The following is a 19,842-nucleotide window of genomic DNA, read 5'->3' on the forward strand; positions in this document are numbered from 1 at the left end:
TCTGTTACTACTTTTGTGAAAAGGGACCACATTCGCTCTTCTCCAATCCCATAGAACTTCTCCCATTTCCAAGGATTTATTAAACAAATCCACAAGAGGTTTTGCAAGAACTTATCTTGAGTTCCCTCAATACCCTAGGATGGATCTCATCCGGTCCTATGACTTTTTCCACTTTTAGTTTTCCCAGTTTTTCATAAATACTTTCTTCCATGAACAGAATGATATCTATTTCATTCCCATATATATCTTTGTCAGCCAACCAAGGTCTTTTTCCAGACTTTTCTTCCTCATCATTTTCAACAGAAAAGTTCTCAGCATCTTTTTTGTCTCATAATAGTAGTACTGGTACCAAATCCATTATCTGAAATTCTGAAAACTAAAACTCCGAAAACCGAAATTTGATGCAAACCAAAAGTAGTCGATTTCCTCGATGTAAGATATGATGAAACCAATGATCTATTGGGACATTGGGGCAGGTGCAATTCTCACTCACTCCTGTCTGTTCTCTCTCGGTGCTGAAAATGACTGCAAAGACTTCCAGTGGCAGTCTCATGAGGCTGCTTTTGCTCTCTTCATTCTACAGAAATATCTCTTACGAAAGTCTCCAATGATCTGCTGGCCAAATCCAAAGGCCTACTCTACTCTACATCCTTCTTGATCTATCCACCTCATAACCTTCTTCATCTTTCTTTTTTGTACCTTCCTAAGAGGGCAGAAGTACCCATTTAAGAATAGAAATAGTATCAACTGTGGGTAATGCCACCTCGTTAAAATATTTCTTAACCAGTTTCTCAGCAGATAAAAAGATGGAAACACAAAAAATTCAAAAATCTTCAACTGTTTCCCTGAAAGTTGACTTTCCAATAATTCTACTTTCTCTCATGAACTCCTCCTAAGGAAATTAGAAAGTTATGGAATAGGAGGTGGCGTCCTATTGTGAATTGCAAACTAGTTGAAAGATAGAAAACAGAGAGTAGGAATAAATGTAAACAAGTGCAAAGTGATGAATGTAGGAAAGAGGAACCCATACTATAGCTACATGATGTAAGGTTCCACATTAGAGTCACCACTCAAAAAAAGGTTCTAGATGTCATTGTTGATGATATGTTGAAAACCTCTGTTTGTTGTGCAGTGGTGGCTAAGAAAGCAAGTAGAATGTTAGGGATTATTAGGGAAAGAATAGAAAACAAAGATAAGAATATTATAATGCCTTTGTATCAGTCCATGTTGTGACTGTATCTTGAATACTGTGTGCAATTGTGGTCACTAAATATCAAAAAAGATATATTGGAATTAGAAAAGGTATAGTGAAGGATGACAAAAATGATAGAGGGGATGGGACGACTTCCCTTGTGACAAAGGCTTAAGAGGCTAGGACTCTTCAAAGAGAAGAGATGGCTGAGGGGAGATAGGATAAAAGTATCTAAAATGCTGAGTGGAGTGGAATGGGTAGACATGAATTGCCTGTTTACTGTTTCCAAAAATAAAAGAACTAGGAGGCACACAATGATACCACTGAGGAGTAAATTTAGAACAAATTGGAGAAAAATTTCTCTACTCAACATGGAATTAAATTCTGGAATTCATTGCCAGAGACTTTGGTTAAGGTAGTTAGCTTAGTAGGGTTTTTAAAAAAAGTTTGGACAGTTTCCTAAAAGTTTATAAGCCATTATTAAGATAGTCTTGGGAAAATGCATTGCCTACTCATATTCCTAGGATAAGCAGCACAAACTCTTTTATTTTTTGGAAATTTGCCAAGTACTTGTGACCTGGGTTGGCCACTGTTGGAAACAGGATATTAGGCTTGATAGACCTTTGGTCTGTCCCAGTATGATAACACTTATGCTCTTTTATTCTTATATCCCAGACACATCTGTAGCTTTTATAACATTGGTATCACAGACCAAGTTCTTGATTGGTTTTCTTCTTTCTTTACTGATCGGATCTCCAAGGTTGTTTTCAATTCAGCATCTTCAGACTATAACAACTGAATACAGTATTCCACAAGGCTCAATTCCATCCCCTTTAATTTTTAATGTTTTATTAGCCCCTCTCAACTCTAGGCCAATCTATTGGTTTTACAACATTCGCCTATGTGGGCAATGTCCAACTAGTTCATCCAATAGACTTAAACAACTTGAATGACATTACTCTCATTAATCAAAAACTAGAAAAAATTAGCTCTTAGCTTGACGCACATATGCTCTCCCTGAACGTAAATAAGTCGAAATTAATGATTTTTCCATTCAAAGATGGCCTTTCTCTTCAAACCCCTCCCAAACTCAAAAATCTACCTATCAAAGTGGTACCTTCTTTAAAGTTATTTGGAGTCACATTCGACTGTAAACTTACTTATCATTTACATATTAGTACTGTGGTCCAATGCTGCTTCTACTGATTGTGCATGATTAAATCTTTAGCAAAATTGTTAGAGCCCACGTCCCTGAACATTTTAATCCACTCCCTTGTTATTTCATGCATAGATTACTGCAACGCCCTCCTCAAAGGCATAACAAAAAAGGAAATAAGAAGACTCCAAATAGTACAAAATGCGGCAGTAAAAATTATATTTAATGCAAAAAAATACGACCATGTTACTCCTTTTTTACATAAAGCTCATTGGTTACCAATAGAACATAGGATCACCTATAAGATTCTTTTACTAACCTTTAAAACCAGAGTAAATAACCAGCCAGAATTTATTAATAACTTACTTATCCCATATAACCAAACTAGGATTTTAAGATCTACATCTCACAACCTTCTTACCATCCCCTCATTGAAACATATCAGCAAAATGAGGACTACAATTTTCTCCGTTAGTGCCCCCTCTCTTTGGAATAGTATCCCAAATTACTTACATGAAAAAACTCTTGCCAATTTTAAGGTGAAGTTAAAGACTTTTCTCTTCCTTGATGCTTTTGTAACATAAACTGTCCTTTTAAGGACAACTTAGATTCAAGAAAGGTTTTACCTTCTGTTCCCCCTCCCTTTGTCATTCTTGCCCTTGTTTGTTCTCTTTCTCTCTATCAATTGTAGTTCTAACTCTTCTTTCCTTTTGTTCCCGTTCATCAATGTCTTTAAAAATTGTCATTTCCCCTGGTCTGTTTCTGTTTAAATTGTATTTTATTTAGCACATTGTTTTGGTGTTTTTGTACACCGCCTAGAAGGCTTGATTGGGCGGTACAAGAAATTTTAAATGAACTTGAAACTTCAGCATTAACAATCCTATTATCCAGATCCCACCAATTTGGCTATGGTTTGCTTAGAAAAATCTGCAAATTTGAGCCTTCAAGGTCTCTAAGATATACTATCATACATATAATCACCCAATCCATTTTAGAATTCTAGGAGGGCTGAAGTCCATCAACTGAGACATCTACAGGAACTGATACATGAACCTGCTTAGCAGAACTGGAAGAGAAAGTTTGCTGCATTATATTTAACACTCAATAACAGAGAAGGCCATAAAAATAGGACTCCAAAATCAAAATGGGTAAAAGTTCAGTTTTTGTGGCCAACTCCCTTATTTATGTTGCTTGGTTCCTTTTCCTGTGCTTTGCATTGCACACAGTGATATGAAAAACTACCCCTGTCCCCCCCCCCACACACACACACTTCCTCCATTATTGCATTTGTCACAATGAATGGTTTCTGATCATTAAACAAAATGTAATATTAGACAAAGGGAACCTCAGTAAATACAGCACAGTTTTTAAATTATGACTTCATTTATTTAAGGAGCAAAGTTAACCAACACTTATATCACTCAAGAGAGGATATAGGTGGAGGTAGGGTAGATGGACTTCCAGAACTCAGATTGTTCAATCACACCTTTTGATAATATGTGCATGCTTCCTCCAACTTCCCCTCCTTTACAAGTTACAGTGGTCTTTTTAGGCAGAGGTTGAGCCCAGTGTTTCACTCCTTTCTCTTGTACTGGCAAACAGTTCTGCTTAATCCCAGACAAGTAAATTGAAGTAGAGGCACTTATGCGGCATCACAGAGGCAACTGGTAGATCTTGGATAGATTTTGACATTAGCTCTTCCTTTAGTTACATAGCTTTTTCAACAACCTTATCCTGTTAGAGTTCAGCACTGAGATCCAGCTCTGTTGTATCTTACCAGCTTCTGCTGTTCGTTGTATCTGTTATCTTTTGTTTGAATGAGACCTGGAATGTATGTCGTTCCTGTCACATACTGTAGTTCCTTTCCTGGAATTATGTTATTTAGACTGTTGTCTAGTCCTGCTAGTCAGATTAGCACACATAGTAAATCCTAAGTAAATAAATGTATTTATTCTTATGCAGTAGCTCATGAGCCAAAATTATTTGGTTTAGCCTGATTTTGAATAATAATTCAAGGTTTACTTGAATTATTGGGTTCCCTCATACTCTGAGGAAACCAAGGGTCATGTAGAAAAATATCAAGGGTCCTAGGAATGATCCTGGACTCCTCATTGATAAAGAGGCCTCAGGTTAACAGTTTGGTCAGGAAAGGTTTTTAAAAACTTTTTTTAACAGTTATGCTTTGGGGTCCTTTTATTAAGGCGTGCTAACTTTTTAGCATGCACCAAAGAATAGTGTGCGCTAAATGCTAAGGCATCTATTATATTCTATGGACGCCTTAGCATTTAGCGTGCGCTAAATCGGTTAGCGCATCTTAATAAAAGGACCCCTTTGTGTGTTCATGTTTTCTTCCTGACCATTACAAAATTATTCTTCAGTTATCAATTTTGTCATTTTAATTGCTATAATTCTCTTTATCTGGACATTTCTGATAAATTTAATATAAAGGATTTGACTTATTCAAAATATGGCAATTAGATTGATTTATTGCAAATGCAAATCTAAATTTGACCATGTCTCTCTACTGTTTAGAGAACTGCATTGGCTTCTGGTACAGACTCAAATATATTTTAAGTTGGGGGTGTGAATTTTTTAAACCTTAGAAGGCTATTGTCCCAATGAATTGGTTTCTTTGATTAATTAGTTGGGTTCATTTAGGTAAAGTCTTAAGTGGAATCATCCACTATTGAAATTTCCCTCTGTTAGGAATATTAAATATAAATCATTTTAAACAAATTCATTATATATTCCTTAGTGAAACTTTTGAATGATTTACCTAATGAAATCTGCTCTTCCACTTGTTTTTACTTCAGAAAGTTAGTGAAATCGTACTTATTTCTGAAATGTTTGTAATGGATTTTTTAGTGATACTGTATTTATATTATTTTATTTCTTAGTTATTTTTGGAACCTTACTAGAGCATAAGGCAAGTATGAGTGTTCCCTAAGATAAGATAAAATAAGGAGTATCATTATCTCTTCTCAAATGTTGTGTTTTCTTTATTTTATTTTTTTATTTCTTTATAAATTTATTCATTTATTACAACAAATAAAACTTCAGGCAATTTCACAAAAATATCAGAAAAAATATTACAACAAAAAAAGAACATTTTTTTCTATTCCAAGCCCACATCATTAGGGCTGCATTATCACATGGAAGAGGTCACATATGTAAAAGAAAATAACATGAGTTTCTAACAGGCAGGAAACATCAAAATCTTTCTTTATTACTTCTTATCAACCACTGTATTAGTTTCAGGTAATTTGTCCAATCTAGGTTTATTTTGAAGGAGAATTTCCAATTAAGATGGGTCAACAAAAACATACGTATTACGTCAAATGTGTTTTCTATTTAACTAACTTTAAAGTAATATGTTATGATAGACGTTGGTGTAATTAATTTATTTGTTTTGTATGCTTTGTAGATGACAACAATGTGCCTCTTGATGTCCTGCCAGCTATGACGGATTTTGCCAGCCCTGAGAACACCCTAGTGGAAGATATACACAGGAAAGACAGACGTTTCCACTACAGTGGGATCCGGACCATGGAAGTGTCGGACAGTGACCGTCCAGTGAGCTTTAGCTCCACTTCCTCCTCTGCCTCCTCCAGGGATAGCCACTGTTCCTTTGGCAGCAGGATGACCTTAGTTTCAAACAGTCACTTTGGCCTGTTTCAGCAAGACAGGGAAACAGGGGCTATAAACCTGGAGCTGATTCCAGCCAGGCTGCTGTCAACTGCTGAGGGTTCAAGAAACAGTGGCACAGGGCAGCGGAGCTCTCGGGATAACACAGAAAAATGGACAAATCCATTGAAGAAAGTGGAAACAAAAGGATTGGTTAAAACCTGTACTGGGTCCCTTGCCAGTGAACCCACAAGTCCAAAGCTCATGTATGTGGACAGAGTTGTCCAAGAAATCCTACAGACTGAGAGGATGTATGTGCAAGATTTAAAAAGTATCGTACAGGTAGGAAATGTTACATGAAAGCTTTTTAAAAAGACAAAATTTATACAGAATGAGTGATGTGATGGTTTAGGTCACATCTAAGCTCCAAGTCGGTAACAGAGACCCCTAATGTTTTGCTTCTGGATTTACCTGTTATGTTGATTGTATGAAGTGGATATTACACAACTTTTACACATACAGTCACACCTTGGTTTTATATATATCCCTGCATTGCCTTTATTGTGGCCATAGAGCGCATAGGTAGAGGTGTGAGCTGGTTCTAGGGGTGGTTTCTCATTTTCCTTGTCACCACTAGGACAGTTGTAGAGAGAAACTTATTTTGCCTGGAGTTTCAGAGAAACTGTATGGAGCGTGAAGCTTTGCAGTTCTTTGAAAATGGCTCATTTGTATGCTACAGAGCCACTGTTGTTTCAGGACAACATTATGGTAATTCATTACTGGACTGTTTTAAATTGAAAGAGTTGAGTCATGTGGGAAGAGGTTTGGTTGGGTTTTTGGTTTTTTTCCTACCTATGTCCATTTCTAGAGTATAAACTATAGGAATCAACTATGAAATAGAAGGGAATTCAGTTAAAGAAGTTATAATTTCTTAGTTGCAGTAGCTGTAATATCAAGCTTTTGGGCCTTCTTTAACTTTATTGTAGTATGTCTAATTAAGGGACATCTTTACTACAGCTTGGCATGTGCAAATGGACATTAATACCTGCACATCTTCGGTGATGATTTAACCCTCTTTTTTTTCCCCCCCTAACATTTCAAATTTACAGTCACTTCAATATATCCATGATAATGAAATTTCAGTAATATAACAAAAAAAAATCAAGATCAGGAAAAAAACATCGTCTTTAGACAGTCCACAATCTGTCGGAAATAAGATCCAAGATACACAGAAATAATCAATAAGGGTAAAAAAAGCAAAATACTTTCCCTGGAGGCTTCCCCACATCATTGCCTCAGCCTGATCACAGCATTCCCTCAACAATAGCTGTTTTGGGTCAAAAAAAGTAAGAGTCGAACCCTCAAACAATACAATACAAATACAAGGAAACTTCAATACTAAATTGCCCCCAAAGCACTCACTCTTGGTCTATAGGCCAAGAATGACTGGCACCTCTTTTGTGTGTCTCTAGATAAATCAGGAAAAATCCAAATATTTGATCCCATAAACTGCTGATTAATATTACGGAAATATAAGCATAAAACATTATTGCGATCCAGCTCCAAAGCAAATGTTACAATTAGAATCAGTCTCTGGGTAACTATTTCAAGAGATGATTCCAGAAAGTCAATTAAGTTCATCATAGGATCTGGACTCCTCGAGGTCCCAGCCTCTCTGTTTCCTTCCCAGAAATATATTGAGCTTTCACAGTTGGTGGAAGTACTTCATCCAGCTTAAGGATCTCCTTCAAATATCATCTCACCAAGTCCAATGCTGATATCAAAGGTGACTTGGGAAAATTTAAAAGTCTCAAATTATTATTAATAATAATAATAATAACAGCTTATATACTGCAATACCGTGAAGTTCTATTCCTTCTTAACTGATTTTCCAAATATTCAATCTTTCATTGGGTTATGGTCTTATCTTTCACCAAAGCTACCTCCTCCTCCACTTTCTGCTCCAAAGGTGTTACTTTCTCCAATTGCTGAACTAAGCCTTGGGACTGCAAAGCAATTTGTTCAGGGACATTTTCATTTCATCCTCCATTTTATCCACTCTTCTCAAAACAGAGAAATTTAAGTCCTGGATAGCCTCCCAAAGTATTTCTAAGGTTATAATGGCTGGCTTCTTATTTTTCATACCTGCAGAATTTTCATAAGGGTCTTTCCCCCCACATGCCCTACTCACAGTTTCAGCTGGATACAAAGTCTGTGGTGTGGACACCCGAGAAAACTCTTATCGGAGAGAGATTCCCGGACACTGATAAAGAAGTTTGAGTTCCCCCCAAGTTTCCACACTGATGCTCTCGATCCAGTAGACTCCTTCCAGGCTGCAGGGAGGGCCATTCTATTCTCGGGACTCAACGAGATCCTGTTGCTGCTAGCACAACTCACGCGTGCATATTGCGCGTGTTGCGCTTGATTAGAGGAGACAACTGACGTGTGTCCAGTCGGCATTCTGTAATCCTCCAAGGTAGTTTGTGTTTCATCAGTGATACTTGGCTAACTGCTGGAACTTGGGCTTTCGCTGATCCCTTTCTCTTGCCCATTTTCCCGGCAAAAGAACCGACGTGCTCACCACCATGGAGCTCTCAGCAAGACACCATCTTGGATGAGGACCCCTCTTTTTAATGAAAATGTTTTCCCCCAAAGCTAGGCAGTGGTAGGCGTCCTACTGCCACCTAATTTAATTGTTTTAATTGATTTAATCGGTGCACTAATTGTGCCAATTAAAAACCAATTAAAATCTCGTTCAAAAATATAGGCGCCGGAAACGCATCTACAGAGGTGCCTGTAAGGTCAAAATAAACATGATTTGGGCTGGAAATAACCTTAGGCACCATTAGATGTGATTCTCCATCAAAGGTTAAAATTGCATAGGTTAAGTCAGTTGTATGAATTTGTTTGAGAAACGTGTTATCTGATATACTGATCTATAGGTCAAAGGGGAAAAAATCTGTTTACATTTAGCACACACCCACCCTTTATGAAGCCTCTTTAGGCTTTTTTTATTGCCGGCCATGGCAGTAAAAGCTCTCACGCTCATAGAAGCCCTCTGAGCGTCAGACCTAATACCACTGCAGCCGGTGATTTAAAAAAAAAAAAAAAAAGCAAGCCTAAAAGCGGCTTCATAAAAGGCGACCTTAGTTCATTGCACTTTCAATTTCAGAAAACGTTTTGATACTTAAGCAAACTGATAACTGAAAAATTACGCTTGAGCTAAAAATGATTCTGTTACTGTGGAAATTTTTCCCTTTGATCCCAACACTGTGGGTCAGAAATCTGTTTTACTTAAAACTTTTTTAAAAATCTAGTAATGTCCTTAATGGGTTTCCTGTCAGTTCATGCCACTAGCAAAAATCAATGAATAGAGGGCCCTGGAGATACCACCTCAGGGAATTTTGTGTGAAGAAAGAGAAAGATTAGAGAGTCTTGAAATCTAATCCCCTCCCCTAGAGCAGCATCCGCATTGGAGAGTTATTTTGTGAAGGAGCATTAGTCACTCTTAAGGGCTATTGTCCTACTTTTTTCTTTCTTTAAATGTTCACTTTTATGGGGAAATTTCTTCTGAAGGATGCTGTCTGTTTTCAGCACCTTCCCACTTGATGTTGAACCTAAAGGGCTGAAGTCCAGAAACAGATCTCACTTAAGACCCCTAAATGTGTAATCTTAGCTATTCTGTAAAACAATGTGAATGCAATGAAATTCATCTACTCCTGGATCAAATTCCTAAGAAGTATTGCAAAAGTGCACATTTTAGTATTGTCTGTGGTTTCTGCTTTTGATGTTAGCCAGAACCAGGTTGAGTGAGTGGGTGTGCACATGTGTTCATATCTAGTTTTAATTGCAACATAAACTTTAATAACCTGCACATGAAGTGGCTCTAGCTGGCACAGCTATCAAGCTTTGCCACAGCAGATTAATGCATTGGCAAACTAAGCATGTGCCTTGGGCCTAAAATGTAAGGGGGGAGGGTCGTATCACATGTGCTCAGGATTCAAGAGAATAGGATTGCAAATTGTCTTGATTTTTTTTCAGGATTCTAAAAAGTTATGAATTGCCTGTCTCAAAACCAGAAGGGTGGTGATTTTTCAGTTTAGCCCACTACAGCTCTCCATGCTTCCCCTTCCACTGCAGAGGCTGTGGTAGGCTCCAGCCAATGGGAAGGCTGCTCCAGGCACAGGAAGGAGGAGCTGAGCTGCAAGGGCTGTGGGGGAAGCAAATCACGGAACAGGGTCTTTGGAGAATGATCTGGAGTTGGGGGTTGTTGGAAAGGATTAGGACTGAAGAATGTGGAGAAATGTGAGGGGTTTGCTGTCAGCTGAGGAAAAGAACTGGCAGCAAATGCCACAATTTACGTGAGGGTGTACAGACCTGGTGAAGGAGCATATGAGCAACAGGACAGCATAAGAAGAGACAGTATTTATGTTTTTGGAGAGGACAGTCTCACGGAGAGGTTCATTGGTATCTGTGCACATACTAAGTGGAGGAAGGTTTTTAGCCCAAGGAATTTACCCTGTTAACTATTAAATTACTTGGGCAAATTCCTTGAGTACAGTCCTAATACTGCCTCCACTCTGCCTATATCCTTTCAGAAACATTTAAAAAAGTACGGTACATATGCTATTTTATTTTGCTCTTTCCATTTGTGAACCTTTTTTCACTTGTAAAACTTTGTAAATTTATATTTTGTACACATTGCCCTTAAATCTCTTGGAATCTTTGGTTTATACCAGAGGCAGTAGATTCTGTTTTTGAACTTTTACCCCAATTCAGTGTTCTCTATATCACCAATTGAAATGAGCTCTTCAGGTCACATAATGTACCAGTATAGGGTTGCATAAATCCAGGACTACCCATTAAGCTTCTCCATTTAAAGAATGTGCTTGCATAGTCCCTATGCTCACTCACAAACTATTACTGCTTTGATACCCACAGTTAGGCCCTGCTCTTTTCCTTACTACCGTATTTTTCGCTCCATAAGACACACCCCAGATTTAGAGGAGGACAACAAGAAAAAAAAACATTCTGAACTAAATTCTCCCTGCTAGGCTCTGCCCTCAACCCCACACTGCTTGCCAAGCTCTGCACCCTGTTCCCTCTCCCTGGTGGTCTAGTGGTAGGCCAGGACAGGGCAGGCCTAGTGGCTGGCAGGCAGGTAGGGACAGGGCACAAGGCAGGCAGGGCTCCCCGTACCTTTTTTAATCGCAGCAGCAGCCCCCCCCTCCCCGTACCTGTTTTTAATTGTAGCAGGCAGCTCCCCAATATCCCCGTACCTGGTTTTAATCATGGCTGGACGGCAGCAAGAGGCAGAGCGGCGAACAAGGCAGGTGTGAGCTTTTTGCGCGCCTGCCTGGTCCCGCACCACTGCATGAATGGCACAGCAGGTCCAGGACTCCCAGTAGTGTGAGAGGGATCCGCGCCGAAATAACTGCCGTCTCAGGACCTAACAGTCAGTCACCTCCAACAGGGCTGATCCACCGGCTATGTGTTCAACTGACTATTGGCCTCCGTTGTACTCATCTCTGGCTCCATCAGCCGCAGGCACCAGTTACTCTTCACTGGTCTCTGCTGAAACCCTGAGCAGAGGGAGAGGCTGGCAGCAGCAGCACAAAGACTGCGCCCTCACTGGTATACTGGGCGTCCCTATAAGCCGCCGTCTCTGTTGACCCGCACCCTCCGAGCTCTTCGCAATGCACTGCTCTCACCCTGGCAAGCAGAACATCGCTGACCTCCATCACCTCGGCACACCTCCCAACTTCCTGCTGCTTTGTTCACCATTCTGCCGGTGTCAGGTCAAAAGTGCGCCGGGACAAAGGTGCTCCCAATTGAGCGCAGCGCGCGCCGCCGCACCACTCTAAATTACTGTTTTTAGTGCTCCGATGGGGGTGTGTGGGGGGGGAACCCCCCACTTTACTTAATAGACATCGTGCCGCGTTGTGGGGGCGTTGTGTGGGGGGTTCTAACCCCCCATATTTTACTGTAAACTGAACTTTTTCCCTGTTTTTAGGGAAAAAGTTCAGTTTACACTAAAATGTGGAGGGTTACAACCCCCCAAATCCCCCATAACGCCGGCGCGATGTCTATTAAGTAAACTGGGGGGGGGGGTTCCCCAACAAAACCCCCCATCGGAGCCCCTAAAAACTGTAATTTAGAGCGGTGCGGCGGCGCGCGCTGCGCTCAATTGTCGGCGCACGCTTTTGTCTTTCGCACCATTGTCTATGAACCCCATTCTGCCTCTCGCTGCTGCAGCTGTCCAGTGAAGGAAGTGCTGCGATTAAAAACAGGTACAGGAGTATTTGCTCCATAAGATGCACCCTTATTTCAAACTACTTTTTTTGGGGGGGGAAAAGTGTGTCTTATAAAGCGAAAAATACAGTACTTCAAGAGAAGTGGGATAGGGGGCCCACAAACTTATGTTTGCCTAGCATCCAATATATAATGTTAATCTGGCCCTGAACTCTACAGCCCAAAAGCAGCTTTGTTCAACAAACTTGCAACTACCGGTATGATAAATAACTGTGTAGAAGGAGCGGTAGAAGCCTTGTTCATGTTAAGATTGTCACAGAACACTAAGACCTAGATTCACTAAACTCGCCGATCACGTCCCAACCAGTTTGTGATCGTTCCCCGACCCGATTCACTAACCTTCTGCCCTATCAATTTTCCACCCGATCCAATCCGCCCATGCAAATGAGGGGAAATGGCATGCCAACTTCAATCAGAATTTCAATCACAATCAGAGACCACAAACACGAACGCAGAGAGGTCAGAGATTCCCGTAATCAATCTGTCCCATCATATCTTAACAATTGATGAATTAAAGGTCCTTTCAAAAGGCTTAACCTTTGTTCCTACTAAAAATGTAGATTTTTTTCAGACCCGTGTTGATGTGGAGAAATTTATTCGATCTTTGAAAATTAAGATGTTTTTCCCCCAAAGACGATATCAATCAAGATGATCTATTGTAACTCCTAAATCTTCTTGGATACCGCCGGGTCCTTTAGATTCTCTGTTGGACTCTTTTTACAAGTTAGTCATGAGTGACCTCAGTGAAAAAGAGAAAAGATTTTTGAAACCTCAGAATAATCTCACTAATAGTGAAATAGATGCTCTTTCCTCTTTGAGGAACGACTAGTCTTTAGTCATAAGGAAAGCCGATAAGGGTGGTGGGATTGTTTTGTTGAATAAGACCATGTATCTCACTGAAGCTAAGGGACAACGTGAGGGGGATGAATATGAAAAAATCACTGTGGATCCCACCGATGAACTTCAGTTGATGATTAGCAAAATTACAAAATACGCTTTAGATAAAGGTTTCCTTACCAATAAGGAATTTAGGTTTTTGAATGTTTTACATCCGAAAATTCCTGTTTTATACCTTCTTCCCAGGGTACATAAATCGTTATCAAATCCTCCTGGCTGTCCTATTGTTTCCTGCAAGGGATCAGTTTTGGAAGCACCTTCTATTTATGTTAATAAATTTCTTCAGCCTTTTGTTTTTCACAGTAAATCGTATATACAAGACATGACTGATTTTTTTGAGGAAATTATCTTTGATACATCCTCAGGGTAACATTCTGCTTGTAACCATGGATGTTTGTTCACTCTACACGATAATCCCTCAGCAGGAAGCACTTCAAGTTTTACAACGGAATTTAGAAAATAGACCAAGTCCACATTTGGGCTCCACACAGTTTATCTTAGACCTGGTGGCAACAATAGTTATGACAGAAAGTTTTTTTTTCTTTTTGAGGATGAGTTGTATCGCCAGAAGTATGGTATAGCCATGGGCATTTCAGTGGCCTCGTCTGTAGCTAATCTCTTTATGATATCGTTTGAAGAGAAATGGGTTTACACTGAATCAGAATTGAAGAACTTTTTTGCAAACATCAATTGTTGGCATCAGGATGTAAAATTCACTTATACTTATGATGCTTCCACTATTTCATTTTTAGATGTAAACATCGCTTGGGATAATAATTTGTTTCACACAAAAGTGTACAGAAAAGAGATTGATAAAAATTCTGCTTTGCACTTTTCTAGTTTTCATCCTGCAACTTTTAAAAAACTCTCCTCTACTCTCAATTTTTAAGGTTAAGAAGAATAAGCTCATCAGTGGATGATTTTAGGAATCAATCCAGGGAAATGACAGAAAAATTTGACACACGGAAATATTCCAGTAAAATCATCAATACAAAAGGGCACTTTACAATAACAGAAATCTATTATTAACTCCAAGATCAAATGACATCATCTGGCATGATCACAAAGAGAATGTAATGTGTATTAACATATGCGCAGAACAGTCAGATTGTTTCTAAGATATTGAGGAAACATTGGCAAATACTGAAGATCACTGGTAGATTTGAGGATGTTGATCTCAGGATTGCATATCGTCGATCTAAAAATTTAAAAGAAATATTATGTCCAGTAATGCCCACTCAAATTAACAATGTTTCGACAATTAGTCCTGTTGGGCATTCGACCTGTGGCGCATGTCAGATGTGTAAAATCATGGACTGCACTAATACATTCTCAATCCAGTTGATAAAAGGGTTTACTCTTTACATCAAAAGTCGAATTGTAAAACCGCAGGGGTAGTTTACATCATCAGATGCCCCTGCAATTTAATATACGTAGGACAAACTTCAAGACAATTCAACATCCGTCTTAATGAACATAAGAGCAATATTACTAGGGAGGTGGTGACAACTCCTTTAGTAAAACAATTGTAAAAGTAAAAAACACTACTTTTTTTCTCTGAAAGCTATAATAGTTGATGTGATGTCTAAAGGGAGGAGAGGTTGGGATTTTTTTTTTTTTTTTTTTTTTTAAAGCTAGCTCAAAAAGAACAAAGGTGGATTTTTAAGCTCAGGACTTTGGAACCTCTGGGTTTGAACAAGGCCATGGAATGGCAGCAATTTTATTGGGCATAACAAGTTTTTGAAGAACACAGATCAACTGATTATTATGTATTCTTGCGCTTTTCAAAAAAAGTTACGTAAGGATAGTTGTAGTTTTCCTTCAATTACTGGTCAAATGTTAATTGAGTCTGACATCAGCACGTTCTTTTAATGTGGGACTGCCATTTTGTGTGTTGCTAGGAATTGGCAGGAGTGCTGCAATGCCGTGAAGGTAAAAGATTATAGAAGTATTTAAATTTTAGGCTTAATATTGCCATAATAAAACAGGCAGTAATGAGTTATTTCACTTTGTAACAACCGTTGCCTTCAGTGTCCTAACGCAGCGGGTAAAGTATAAATCCCGCAAAACACAGGCCGTTTCGGACTTGATTAAAACTATTTCCAGCAACGGCTCCAGGTTACAACAATGGATAGAGCTTGTGAGATAAGTACTGCCATCTGGTTTGAGTGATAATCTTCATTTATTTTCAGAAGTTTTATGAATTGGTTTGAATTTTTGCATTTATGAACTGTATTGACTTCATGAATTTTTTTGAACTTTTAATGAGTATTTTGAATCGCTGTTTGCACTAGCTGTCGATTCCCTTTAAGAAGGCCTGTTTGGCAATTGAAATATTTGGATCTTTATTGAGTGATTAAATTAGTTAAATTAATTCAATTTTTAAATATCAACAATAAAAAGATTAATTTTAAACTTAATAAATAGGTAAGTGGTTGGAAACCCATGAGAAAAATAGGAGTGTGCTAATTGGATCACAAATCAACCCATGAATTGGGTATAACATTCCACATTCTGAGGTATACAACCACATTTTAAGAGAAGATTAGTTTCCATTTGGCTGATTTTGTAAGTCTAATTTTGAGTACCATATATTGCCATACAGTTCTTCTTATACGTGTGGGTTTTTGTTCTTATAGTTTTGAATAACTTTTTCAGCCACACTGATTTTGAGTGTTATGCATAAGTAGAAAGCCATCGATTTCAGTAAGCAGAAGAAGAAACACCGATTGGGTTTCCTGATCTGAAATGAAGCAACTGCTGAGGACCAGTCGCTTACTGTCCTTGCCGACTCTCCTGCTCTCTGCTGCCCTGAAATCCCAGTATCGAGGTTACAAAACAACCATCAATCAAAATAAAACTGTACATATGCATACGAACTCCTTTTATATATTCTGCAAAAAGCGCAGTGTGAGCCCGCGGGTTTAAACCGTGTTCTGTTCCATAATCTGGCTGTACAAATTAAAAAAAAATAAATGTCCACTCGTAGGGTCAGCAAGTAAATTGCAGCTACCCCTCCCCCTTTATTTTGACCTCGTTTGTGCGAAGAGCAAGCGCATGCACAAATCACATCTACAACCAACAAGGATAATCTGCGCATGCGTCTCGATAGCTCTACAGTGATCCGTGGGATCACTGTAGGGCGTGCGTACGATCAGATCATTTGCATGAAGAATCTGTAGTGAATCGGTCGCTTGGCAAAACTCGGCTAAGAATTGCCCAGCAACGATCCAGATCGGTGAGTTTAGTGAATCTAGGCCTTAGAGAAAATGCTTTTACATTGGCTGAGCATTAAAGGAATTTCAACAGGTTACTGGTCTCTAATCTCATTTGACAGCCTGGTATTTCATAGAAGCATAAGCTTTTCTAGTATGAAGTATGCCCGATTTTATTTCTACTTCACATTGAGCACAAATTGGTTTTATACTGTTAGTTGTGAGTTTTTACTGTAATCCGTTTTGTCTTAAAGCAGTATATAAATGAGAAATAGTCTCATATCAGGATTTGTCCTGCTTATGCCAACTACATATATTTTGTTGTCAGAGCAAGAAGGGACTTTTACAGCTTTTTTTTTTTCTTGTAAAGGAAGAGCATACTTTTGTTATTGAGGGATTATATCTTCCTTCCTAGTTCCTACCACTGACGTGTGGAACTGGGCTGCTCACTCCTTTGTAGTTGTCAGACTGTTTTGGCTGCCTCTGTTGCAGTGAGTTGATGAAAAGACCACTGCCTTTGAGCTGATGTTTTCTGCAGGGGATGAATAACTCAGCTCTTACTATCTGTGGACTGTATAGTCTGGTAAATGCTGTTCTAAATGCAAATCTATTCAAATAAAAAGGGTGAGAGTTCATATGGGTTCTCTATTGGACAGCTTTGAGTCTTTTTTTTCTGAGGTTAGGGAAGATTAGTTTAACCACAGTACACAATGTGCATATTGAAATAACAGAATGAGAACTGTGCACTAGAGGATGTAGACAAGGGTGACATATCACTTAGGCCTCTACTAATCTTCATTAGCTGTTTAATGCATGAATTACCACCTGTTAACAGCATGGGGCTGCATTTCATAGTTAACACAGTGCATTCTCTTAACATATGCTAATTGCCATGTTAATTAACTAGCATGGGAGTTTCATTTTGGGATATGTAAGGGGTGGGATGGAGGCCATTACTATGCATTAACTGCTAATGTCGCAAAAATTGTCTCTGTATCGGCTGCACCAAAAGTATAGCTAACTGTATTTTGTGTTATCTGCCATGCATTAACAGCACAGCACTTCTAAAAAGTGCTGCGCATGCCCCCAACATTAACACAAAGGTTTTGCACCTAATATTAATTTTGGCTCTTAATGTGTGTTAAGCATAAAATATTAGTGTGCCTTAATACCAAGTTTTATTTAAAATTTGATATACCGCTTAAAAAAGTTGTCTAAGCGGTGAAGAGTCTTAAACAGATAAAATCTTGGGGGGACATAATTTAGAAAACAGTCTTAAATGACATATTGAAACAGGGATAGGGGGAAGAAATACAATTTATAATAGGAGAGAAGAACAATAAAGGTCAATTCAGTAGGAATGGGGTATGCTCTTCCTTCTTTCAGAGGATTACTTATAATAAGCATCCTTAAATAGAAAGGTCTTTAAATTTATCCATAGGTGTTTCTTCCCAAAAGTGTGTTTGTGTGTGTGTGTGGGGGGGTAAAAGAGTGGTATCGTAAAAGAGATGGCGTAGAGGAGGGATATTAAGGAGGTGTTGGTTACTGGATTGGAGTGTTCCAGTTGGACAGTGTGAGATGTGTAGTCTGTCTATAAATCCTGGGGTGTGTGTTAGTTTAGCTTTAAAGGTGAGCAATAGGATTTTGTTGTAAATGGGGCCCTTAATCCTGCATACAATAAACAGGGTGAGATATGGTGACATTTTTATTAACCCCTCCCAAGTGCTTCCATGTGCATTTTTTTATTCATCATTAAGAACTCGATAAAGTCTAAGGGTGCTGTCACCAATTTATACTTACTGGTGCAAGGAGGCTTACCTGATCCATGCTTGTCTGCATTGTCAATGTGCATTGGTCCTGCTGGGCTCTTTATATAGGTGAACAGAATAGAATAAATACATAATTTTTTTATTTATTAAAAGATTAAAAAAAAACATTTCCAAGCATAACATCTTGTACAGAAAAGTTTGATTAAGCCTTCATATTACAAGAAATTAAATTCATAAAGAAAAACAAAGTAGTTTACTTAATCAGGCTCAAGTCCTCAATTTATGAATCCAAGATTTTATGAGTAAATTAAGAAGATTAAATTTAACTAAAGAAAAAAATATATCTGCTGCTAGGCATGAGTCCAAATCCATTTTTGAGAAGTTGTTACTCCTTCACTTTCCAGGCGTCTTAGAGATAAAAAAAAACAAAAAAAAAACTGGTCAGCTGAGATGGGTCTAAAAAGACATATTTCAGGGAATAATACCTAACTGCACTTACAGGGATATCTAGGGAAAAAAACACCTCCGATTTGGGTTACTCCATGTTTCAAAATCAGGAATTGATGCCTCCGTTTCTGCGTTTATCTAGACACATCAGGAAATATCTGTATATTTAGTCCCAATTATTCTTTAGATCTGTTTTTGAAAAATAATTTCATAATCCAATCCTTATCTGGTGATAATGCAACCATTATTAGCAGAGTTGCTGATCTAGCCATTACTTTATCTGGTCTCTAACACTGTTGTTACATCTAGTGGTAATTCTTGTTGGGCTTGATCCATAATCTGTTGATCTTGAGCTTTTATTGGCAAATAATAAACATGTGTAAGGGGTGCTATTGAATCTTCTAGTATATTCAAGATTTATATAAAGTACCACTTCACCATATCTCTAGGTGTAACAGAAAGAACTTTAGGAAAATTTAATAAACGTGAATTATTAGTATGATTACCATTTTCTAGAACTTCTAGTTTCTTCCTCAAAATAATATTATCTTTAATCATCAGTTCTTGTGTTTGTTTAACAGTAGTAACATCTTTATCCATTTTTTTAATCTCTCTTTCATAGGAAGCCAAGTCCTGTTTTAAACTATTAAACTCTTCTTTTTGTTCATTTAGTTGTTTTTTTTATCTAGGTCTTTTATTTGTGGTTTAAGAGATTTACCTAGATTACTACCAAATCCCAGAGGGCATCTAAAGTAACCTCTGGAGGTTTAACAACCAAGAAAGAACCTCCAGGCACAGCTTTAAATTGTTCAGCTACTGGATTTACCTCTTCTTGGCCTTGTACCTCCAATTTTTGCAATGTTCCCTCCGCAGGATCTTTCCAGTTGCTTAATAAGCTCCGAGAGGTATCAGCTGGTAAGCCCTACCAAAAAGTAGCCTCTCAGGGTGAGTACACTTCCTCCTCGGATGTGCTCTCATCTTGCGGAGAGCTGTTTCCCTGTGGCTGTAGAGGCGGGGCTCTAACATCGGGGCTCAGTGTACCATTGAGCCAAAGGACGTCCACCGTAGCAATACTCTCTGCTGTCTCCTGTGGGTGATTCCCCGACAATATGGGCTCATGTTGAAGGCGTCTAAGAAATTCATCAATTGTGGCAACAGGGGCACATTGGCACAGGAAGGGAGAAGCAGGCATATAACATCATCAGAATGGATTCTCAATTCTTAAGCAAA

At 38.6% G+C, this 19,842-nt stretch overlaps 1 protein-coding gene across 10 annotated transcripts in view; it reads left to right on the forward strand.

Annotated features, from left to right (window-relative positions):
• Nucleotides 1-19,842, forward strand: part of PLEKHG1 (pleckstrin homology and RhoGEF domain containing G1) — a 298,003-nt gene that overhangs the window by 150,968 nt on the left and 127,193 nt on the right. For all 10 annotated transcript variants that reach the window (XM_033937870.1, XM_033937872.1, XM_033937873.1 and 7 more), the window contains one exon: nucleotides 5,773-6,314. In XM_033937870.1, coding sequence (XP_033793761.1) covers nucleotides 5,773-6,314 — 542 coding nt within the window. The remainder of the gene's footprint in view (nucleotides 1-5,772; nucleotides 6,315-19,842) is intronic.

This window comes from Geotrypetes seraphini, chromosome 3 (assembly GCF_902459505.1).
Source record: "Geotrypetes seraphini chromosome 3, aGeoSer1.1, whole genome shotgun sequence".
Lineage (NCBI taxonomy): Eukaryota > Metazoa > Chordata > Amphibia > Gymnophiona > Dermophiidae > Geotrypetes > Geotrypetes seraphini.